This window comes from Pundamilia nyererei, unplaced genomic scaffold (genome assembly GCF_000239375.1).
Source record: "Pundamilia nyererei isolate P.nyererei 1_Seehausen unplaced genomic scaffold, PunNye1.0 scaffold00399, whole genome shotgun sequence".
Taxonomy (NCBI): domain Eukaryota; kingdom Metazoa; phylum Chordata; class Actinopteri; order Cichliformes; family Cichlidae; genus Pundamilia; species Pundamilia nyererei.
In genome coordinates, this window is record NW_005187800.1 from 39,316 (window position 1) to 49,469 (window position 10,154).

At 42.9% G+C, this 10,154-nt stretch overlaps 1 protein-coding gene across 1 annotated transcript in view; it reads right to left on the reverse strand.

Moving 5' to 3' along the window:
• Window positions 1–10,154, reverse strand: part of cacna1ba (calcium channel, voltage-dependent, N type, alpha 1B subunit, a) — a 305,842-nt gene that overhangs the window by 27,852 nt on the left and 267,836 nt on the right. Inside the window, exon 48 of the mRNA XM_013915926.1 lies at window positions 3,499–3,537. Within this exon, the coding sequence (XP_013771380.1) occupies window positions 3,499–3,537 (39 nt within the window). The remainder of the gene's footprint in view (window positions 1–3,498; window positions 3,538–10,154) is intronic.

Here is a 10,154-nt window from a genome sequence, read left to right on the forward strand (position 1 = left end):
CGCAGGAGCACTTTCACAACCTTTAAAAGGACACTAGGGCGATCGCTAGGTCTATCAAAGTACAGTGTCCTCACTACAGGATTAGTTTCAGTTCTAGGTCTCTGATTCACCTCACATAGGATCTGTAGATGTCTTTCCATGCAGGTGGCACATGCTTTCCTCAGATCACACTTCGCAGCCTGATGAGTTCTAGCACAATGCCAACACCGTTTGTTTGTCTTTATCCAGTTTATTTTCTCATCCTTTGTCTTCTGAATAAACTCGGGACACTTACTAATGTGGTGTTCAGGTGAGCGGCAATATGCACATCTTGCCTTAGTCATTATGATGGGTTGTGCTGCCTGTACAGGATCGGATGCATTTGTCCCATGTAATATTGTTGTGAGTGGAGAGGTGTACTTATGGGCAGGTCGTGGCTGGTTAGAGGATGAAACAGGACTGTCCTTTCTTGGTTGACACTTGCATTCCATTTGCAGCCAGGATGAGAACAAAGGTAAGTCATACATCATATCTCCTTGTTCCCTGTAAATGTGCCGTTTGAAGCGACTGGAATGCTCTGCGGGCAACTTTTCAAGTAGGCGATCGACATGGGAGCCACAATTTAGTTCTGTCCGTCCTTGATCACCCATAGTGCTAAGCAAACCAACTAAAGCTTGTACACGAAGAGCAAAATTATCAAGACTCTGACCATCACCTGCTCTGATAGGAGGCAGTTCCAGTATATTCTTTAGCTCTTTCAATGCCAGCTGTCTTGGTTGCCCATAACGCTCATCAAGAGCTTTGGTGGCTTGAGTGTATGGGTCAGGAGCATAGGAAAAGGAAATAGCTAACCGTTTAGCTTGGTCTACTTTCAGATGATCGAGAAGGACATGATATTTGAAATGCTCTGTCTCATGAGGGTCAAGCAGGTTAGTAAGGGCCATTCGTAACAGCCTATACTGGATTTCATCTTCTCTGGTAAGGTCTGGGAAAGAAGGACCCTCAAGCTTATACACATGTGTTCTAGTGCTAACAGGGTGACTAGAACTAGCAGTAATGGGTACTGAAGGGTTTTGTGCATGCAAACCATCAGATGTAGCTGGTTGCTGCTTTACAGGAGGGTGCTGCCTTGGTTCCGGAATGCAGACAAGAGGTTGAGCGGGGTCTTCATCTAGATGAACAGCAGGTTGAACACATGAAATCTGGTGGGGACCTTGCAGTGGTGTGGCCAGGAAATTAAAAGGAGTCTCATCTGGTGTAGGAAAAACTGGTCTAGGCAAACCACTTGAAGGAACTGCAGCATCTAATATTGTTGAATTAGGGAAAGGAGGGCTAGCAGCCAGAACTGCACCAGAGTGACGGCTAACCTGGGGGGGCTGAGAGGGTGACTGACATGTTGCTGGATCAATCACTGGGAACTGCTCATGTTGCTGATGTGTTTGGGGAATGGCTTGTAAACCGCAAACAGAGGATTTGCTTTCATCAGAGACAGTGTGAATTGAAGATCTGGAGGAACTGCGAGAATGGGGAGGAGATAACTGAATCATGAATTGCCTAATCTCCCTCATTGTCATCAGGAGTTCCCTCATGACCTCATCTTGGTTGGTGGGTAAAGGAGCAGGGGATGTCTCTGGTTGTCTTTCTGACTCTCCGACAGGATCTTGCAGCCCATGTGTGTCTGTGTCACTATGCTGGCATTCTGTTTGACTCTCTGTCTCACATGTAGCTCTTCTAGCTCCAGGATACTGAACATCATACTGCTGCAGGTAGGCAGGAGGTCGACTATCACGACTGGATCTTCTCAAACCTTCAGTCAATGGCTGCTTTGAATCCATGACGCTAATACCACTCTGGCTCGGAGGACCATGTTTTGGAGGAAGGAAGGTTCAGGGTTTCAGTAGTCATCATCATGGGCTCATCGGATTAGAATGAGAATAAGCAGTCGTCATTTGCAGGTTTTGTCGTTTTATTGTATAACAGGTAAAGGAAAGAAAGACACACATGGACTGCTCTCTCTAAAAAGGACATAAAGTATGATTTAAGTAACTCAAAATGATACATGAACTCAGGAGACTCAAAGAGAAACTCACCTCAGCTGCCGCCCCATGTGGGAGTGAGTGAGGGGTAGGTGAGTGCAGTCCTTATATAACGAGTGACAGGTGAGTGCAATTAAGGCCAAGCACCACACCCAATCAAAGGTGAGGAAAAGAAACAAGGTGCATCTGGTGAAGTGAATGTGCTGAAAGGTGAGCCTTTACAACAGCCACCTTGTTCACCTGATCTGGACCCCATTGAGAACCTGTGGTCCATCATCAAATGTGAGATTTACGAGGAGGGAAAACAGTACACCTCTCTGAACAGTGTCTGGGAGGCTGTGGTTGCTGCTGCACGCAATGTCGATGGTGAACAGATCAAAACACTGACAGAATCCATGGATGGCAGGCTTTTGAGTGTCCTTGCAAAGAAAGGTGGCTATATTGGTCGCTGATTTGTTTTTGTTTTGTTTTTGAATGTCAGAAATGTATATTTGTGAATGTGGAGATGTTATATTGGTTTCACTGGTAAAAATAAATAATTGAAATGGGTATATATTTGTTTTTTGTTAAGTTGCCTAATAATTATGCACAGTAATAGTCACCTGCACACACAGATATCCCCCTAAAATAGCTAAAACTAAAAACAAACTAAAAACTACTTCCAAAAACATTCAGCTTTGATATTAATGAGTTTTTTGGGTTCATTGAGAACATGGTTATTGTTCAATAATAAAATTATTCCTCAAAAATACAACTTGCCTAATAATTCTGCACTCCCTGTATATCTAACTGGTACCTCTTGACCTCATGCACTTACTCAGGCTCTTTCCCCACCAAAGAGGTGACATCCCATGTCCCAAAAGGTAGTCTCAGTACGGAGGAATCGGTCCACCATTTAACACATAATACATCCAACCCCTACAGAAACCCCCGAGAACATGGGTCACACAAACCCCTCCACCATGATAAGATAGCGATTCATGGAGGGGCTAACAATAGGGATTTCTTTTCTTTGTAATAGCTTTATTATTTGAAACTAAACATATCTCCTTCCAAGTTTGACCAGGAAAACTGAAGCATGTTTTCAGACAATTTCTGTATACTTAACCATAAGTATGTTTCATGGGATAATTGTGTTTTTCTACCCTAACCTATGCAAAGTAAAATAAACTGAGTAGTTTCAATCAGAACTACCTAATGAGTGAAACACATTTTGGCTAAGACTCTGCTGAGACAAATTTAAAGCAGGACTTAATATATATCAGGTTAATGTATCGTGTTTCACATGATAATTCCAATGACCTAATTCCACAGGACTTACACTGACCTACACGTGTGTCAGTGTAAGTCTTGATGGTAACATCAGAGTTTCTGGATTTGTTCCTATAGCACTGATTTTAAGAGTCCATCAAGCCTGAGCCTATAAATTAACCATACTGTCAATAGCAGTAAAGAAGAATACTGTTTGGCAGAATGTACATACAGCTAGATGAATCCCTGGAGAGTGGCGTGAATGGCTCCGCTGTAAAGCAAGGGAGAAACAGAAAGAAAAGAAAGGAGAGATGAATATTAGGAATATTGAGAAAGATAGAAATGATATACAGATGAGGACAAAATATTTATCCAGGTACAGTATGTCCACCAATTTCTCGATTGGGGAACATCTATAAATTATTATAGCTAATTACGTATATTATTCTAGTTGACAAATTTTTATTTCTTTGTGTGAGCCCCACCTAAGTGTGCAAAGGGATCACTGAGTTACATTAGATTGGAAGGCAGGTGGGGCAGGGGAGAATCAACTCATCACTACCCTCCACATGCCATAAGATATGACTTCCCACCACCATCCCAAATAACCCCCAAAACCTATAGGAAGCCCTAATTTCCTTTGCATAAATACAGTCATTATGAATCTTATGTTTGAATCGGCTAGGCTTTTGCTATACATTATAAAAAATTGTAAGAAGCAATACAGGTAAAGTTCAATCCCACCAGGTTAGATACCCAGGAGCAACAGCAGGGCCAACAACCACCCACTCAACCTCCCCCCCTGCAATCCCACCCAACAGATCCAGCATCCATCCGTTTCCCTTGCTGGTCCACTGTAGCCCAGCAGGGGAAATGTGTAGGCTCAGAGCCTCCAACAAGGGATCCACTAAAGAGGCAAAAAAACAGGGAATGGGGAATGAAAATTGGTGCAAAGGGCAACAATATGTCTACTAACAGATCTAATCACAAGGGCGAGGTGAAAGCAAGCAACTAGAGAGAGGCCGGGTGCTGTACATACAAACCACACTGAGGCTAGCTCATGTTAGGAATAAAATCACAGTCAACCTATCCATTATTTCCTCAACCGCAAAACAAAAATGGCTACGACCCCTACAGTACGGAGGCCCCTTGGTCACTTATAAAAGAAAGCTTGCACTCACTGGTCCTTATCATTTAATATTCAAATAATTAAAACTAAATGCACAAAACTCAAAAGCTAGGACATGTTCTCTGATGTCTTTCTTTTTACTAAAGATCACTAAGCATCACTGTTTATTACACACCTATTTAAAACAAACTTTTAAAAAAAGTGACGTTCAGCAGAATTCAGTAATATTTTTTTGTGTTTCTATCCAGCATTGCGTCTGCTCCCTTCAGTATATCCTGCATTCTGTGATTGTCACAGATATATCAAAGAACATGCCACCCACTGTTCCTTCTGTTGTTGTCTGTCAAGTCGGGCTGGCAAGGGAATACCCTGAAAATTAAAGCAGATCTGCACATACTTTTCCAACCAAGATCAAGTGATACTACTGAGAATCAGAGGTACAAGAGTAATCCTACATGTGCAGCAGGCACTTTCTAAAAGGCCATTAATCTTCCATTTCAAATTTTTTATTCTTCACAGTAATGCAATTACCATATTCCTCTTTCTGTAAATTTGGGATCCAAAGCTATTTGGAAGAGCTATCAAAGTTTCAGTTGGCAGCAGAAGAAAAACAATACTGTACAAACAGCAGGCAGTGAGCCAGGGTCTAATCAGATTACGTTAGACTTCACCTCTCCTGTGAGAAGAATCAACAGCAGCTCTTCCCACCCTGTGGGTGAACAGGGCACTTTGAATGCATGAATCGATTAAGATCACGCAGGAAATGAGATGCTTCTAATATTTCTTAGGCTCTTGTGAAAGACTCATTTAGAGATTTTCAGCTTTGATTGGATCAATAATGAAACCTTGTGGGCCTCCACAAGCTGCAACATGCACATTGGCCACACCACAGGAACAACTTGGATTGGCATGCTTAACTGGATGTAACCTGTTAGGATTAGGTTAAGTGAACAGCAGTTGGTTGCTGACTGGCCCTTGCATTCAAAGAGTGGGGTTTTGCCCAAAATGATCCTTGGTGGTCAGAGACATTATCTGATCATAATGATGACAGAATGTCGTCTACAATTTCATAAAGACCAGAAAAAATATAGCAGTAAAACACAACTCTGTTGCAAATAAGACAGATTAATATGGTAGAAAATTGTTAATCTTGGGATTTTAATTCACTCGCTGGCTGAGCATCAGACACAGCGAGGTCCAGCTGGTGCGTAAACCGGCGAAGCGCTGGCAGTACGCCAGGGAAACACAGTCTGCAGCTGCAGCAGTAGCAGTGTTAACACACATAGCAGCCGAGCCGCACAGTGCCAAGCGACAGGGTATGTTTGAATGTTGAAGCCGTGTCCCTGCTGTGTTTCCTCACTGTAGCCGAGCTACTCGCTAGCCGGCAGCTGCACAGCATGGTCCGACCGGCGCATAAGCCTGTTTTTTTTCGCGGCGACATGCCAGGGAAGGGGGACCAACCAAGGGGAAGCAAGGGCCAGCTAGGGGGAACCAAGCTAAGGGATACCAGGGGAAAACCGGGGCTACCAGGGGACCAAGAAGGGAGAAATACATCGTCCACGGAGGATGCCGAAGCACGCTCCAATAGACGCACACACACAGTAGTCTCAAGGTAAGCACATAATTCAATTCAACATATAAGACTTCAAGAATGCACAAGCATCTACTTAAAATCTATTTATTTAATCTATCATCTATGATATCATTATGTACAATTCTAATGTATTTTGTTCATCTCCTTTAAATAAACAGGCAGCCTTAAAGTATGAAATATTCATATAAAAAAAACAAACACATAAATGTGTCTACTGTCTCAGTGGCTGATAGTGGTCCACAAGTCTCAGTGTGAGCTTGAAGCCATTTATAATGTTTAAGTAGTTTAATTTGTAGGTGCTGACGATAAACACATTTTGAATGAAAGCCGGGTAACTTTGGTAGCACAGAAACAAGTGGCTATTCTTTGTGACCGTTTGGATCAGTCCCTCATATTACCATTATTTCACCCAAAGGCACCAAGTTAATACTTAAAAAAGCTGCAGCAATACACACAAATATAAACAGTACTTGGTGACAACTTTGCTTTTAGTTTACACAAACTAAAAGAAAAGTTTGCTTTTAGTTTGCGGTCGACAAATGCGCCGTCGATTTCCCCAAATTTGAAGTGTGGTCTGGTGTAGACTTCGTGGTCCCATATATCCCACAATTCATAGCGCAGCGGTGGGTGTGGTGGATTTTGCCGAAAAATACGGCAGACGGCTGGTGATGTGCGATACCACTGATTTCCTTTCCGATCCAATACCAAGTAAAATTCAGAGTGGTATCGGCGATACTGATCTGATATCTTTCATTGTATCTCAAATTATAGCTTCATCATGATTACAAGACGTCAGGTTACTTGTTCTTATCACTTAATAATAATAATAATGCAGAATTGTCATATAGAAATAAAAAAAACTGAAGTTGTGTGCCATTTGAGCATGTTGCCTGACTGCAGCACTAAAGGACTCCGCGAGAGACGTCTGTCTCGCCCTAGCAGCACCTACCCCTCTCCTCTCCTCCTTATCAGTTTGCCTCAACATACCTCATTATATTCTGTGATATGATTTACAGTGAGGTGTTTGACGAGGTAAATGGTGTAGCCACAACACCTCACTATCTTGGCGCAAACCCTGTCTTGACTGTTTGGAGGTAAAATATGTCCGCACATGACTCCATTTACGCCCAGCTATTGTTGTGAGTGCGCATGCCAAAGGGCTGCCACAAATTTATAAAGCCCTATTTCGCACATGACTATTAAAAGTGGAATAGGAAGTAGTTCCTTCCAATGTAGACAATCCGAATAATATAGTTTCTTTCCACTCTGTTCCTGTTAAAGATAAACTACAAATTTACCCTAAATTACTAAAATATCGATATTTTAATATGAGAATCGATTCTAGAACATAAATGACTGGTATCGCAGCAATCGATATTTCAGTATCGATCCGCACATCACTACAGACGGCTGAAGTGGGGCAGCCGAAGACTAAACTTTCAACAGTACTGAATATGATGTCACTTATTTATGTGCAAATGTTTAATAATGAAGAACATTAAAACATTACTGTTGGCCACATGTCGGCAAAGTTATGTGGCATTAGTGATGTTAGTACTTTCAGCGTCAGCTTGATTTTAAAGCCTTTACTTTAAAATATATGCCGTTCAGTAGTTGACCTTAATCTTACAGAGAATGTGATAATTTTAATGGATAATTAAAGTCAGTGATATATTAAAAAAAAACAACAAGTTGAAAATTAGTGAATGCTGCTCGGTTTGCAGTCCTGAATATCACAGCACAAGCAGGATTCACTATACTGTTAATGTTAGCTATGTTATACTGCTGCCTCTGGTGGTGTTCTGTTCGGACTTTAACGTTTGTTTGAACGAGCTGACGGTTCACTATTAAGCTGAAAGAAAGCTGCTTTAATCACAGGAGTCACACATGTGTCCACTGTACCATCTGGGAACTCTTCTTGTTTAGCACTCCTAATAACACAAACACTAAATTAGGGGTGGGCGGTATAAACGGTACACGGTAGAAACGATATAAATTTGGCCAACGGTAGAGATTTTGACTATACCGCTCTACCGCGACAGCGCATGTTGATGGTGTCATCAAGCTGCGCCTATTTTGGTATTGCAGCAGCTGCAAACAACATCATCTGCAAATTATGCCGGGCAACAGTAATAGCAATTAGACGAAGCACTTTTGGAAGATGGGGAAAGCCAAAAACTGTGCTTCCTCCACTTCCCTACCATTGATTCATTAATGCTGAATTCTCTCGCAGCTGCTCTATTCCCATGTTGTTGCAGTATATTACTGACTAACCTCATATTGTGGATGGATTATCTCAGTTGTTCTCCTGACTGTTTGGTCCATTTATAGCATCCTGCCATGCAATTGCATTTGTCCCTAACCACAAGAAACCCTCACGTTAACTTTTATCGAGTGGAAAAATGTTAGCGGCCATCCTTCAGCTTCACTGTGCTAATGTTATGCTAACGTGGCTGTTAGTTTTTAGTTTTCATTTATGGTGGAAGTGATAGCAGAGCTGTACTTTAATTTTTTCAGAAATTTCTCAGTCAGAACATGGCATATCATGTTTAGGTGGAAACTAGTGAATTCAATTCCTGCTAGCTTCTAACTCCGTTGAATTTAATAAATTCTGTTTTCATGGATGCCTGGATGTTAAACTTAATGGTTACACCTGGTTTTATTAAAGATGAAAGAATTTAGACAGTTTTTAACTCTCAGTGATCCTGCAGTGTGTCATGGTCCTGGGTCAAGCGACCCAGTATTTGAGTTCCATGTATCTTCTGTATTCATTTGCACCTAGCTTAGTTCACCTAGTTAATTTCTAGACTGCAGTTTAGTTTTGTTCCTTAGTTGTTTATGTCATCTCCCCCTGTACTAAGTCTCCCCGGTTCATGTGTCATGTCTAATCTCCATGTTTCCTGTTTTACTTTGAAAGTCTGTCAATACACTGTCATGATCAGCCTGCGGCGTGCTGCTGCTCCTCGAGATCGACATCCAGGACCCCCACAGCGTCCTCGTGATGCTCCATGGAGGGCGAGACAGGACGTAGCAGTGCTGTCAGTGTATTCAGTTTCACTCCTCCTGTCCTGTCGTTAGGTTCATGTGTGTCAGCTGTGCTCCCATGTGTGGCCACTTCCCCTGATCATCCCTCATGTGTATTTAGTCTCTGTGTTTCATACAGTCTGGGTCGCGTCGTCTGTGTTCTGACCTCCATGTTTTCCCGGTCAGTCGTTGCAGCGAACATCATTTTGTGTTCTGTATTCTGTGTCATGTGACTTTCGATTTGATGTGTTGAAATCATCAGCGAGCAGTCCTAGTTGTGTGGGTGATCAAGAAGTAACTCCTGTTACCTCAGACAATTTAACAATTACCAAGCCACCCTCATGCCAGGTTTGAAACTTTGCGTGAACAATTTACCAAGTCTGAAGAGAGACTGCCTAGCTTTCCTCAGGGAGCAACTAAAGACTGTTTGTACTGCGCTGAAGTCTCTGAAGGGGTGGGGGCAGCAGCTGTCCAGTCAGCACCCGTCCTAGTTCTGTCCCAGACTCCTCTTATAACGGAGGTGAGTGACTGTGCTTTTTCATCTCATGAGTCTGTCATAGTGGAGTGTACTGGGTTGCCCTTTTGTGGGCCCAGCTACAAAGAAACTGGTGCCAAAGACTGCTCTACCATTAATCATGATTTCATAGACATCCATGCTGTGGCCGACCTAACTCTGGTTAAGACTGAGGGCCAGTCAGAGTCGTGTTGTGATAATGAGAGGACTGTGTGTAACAGTTTTGATAAAGCGCACAATGAAATCATAAACCATGTTCTTGACTCTGTAGAATTCAGGACTTCTTCTAGTGTTGCTCCCATAGCCGCACCACATGAAGCCAAGGTTCATGTGACAGTGAAAGAGGTTCACACGTCGACTGTACAGTCTGCTTCTGCTGGGAATGGTTGTGAAACATCTAAGTTTCAGTGCCAAGGGCTGCGTGAGCTTTCTCTCCGCCTTAGACTGTTTTCTACAGCAGCCTTTCTCGTCAGCTGGTGGTTCGGGAGAACCACACCAGCCTCATGCCACGCCAGCTGGAGGGCCCGGGGAGCCCGTCCAGCCTCACGTCACGTCAGCTGGAGGGCCCGAGGAGCCCGTCCAGCCTCACTCGTTGTCAGCTGGAGGGCCCGAGGAGCCACACCAGCC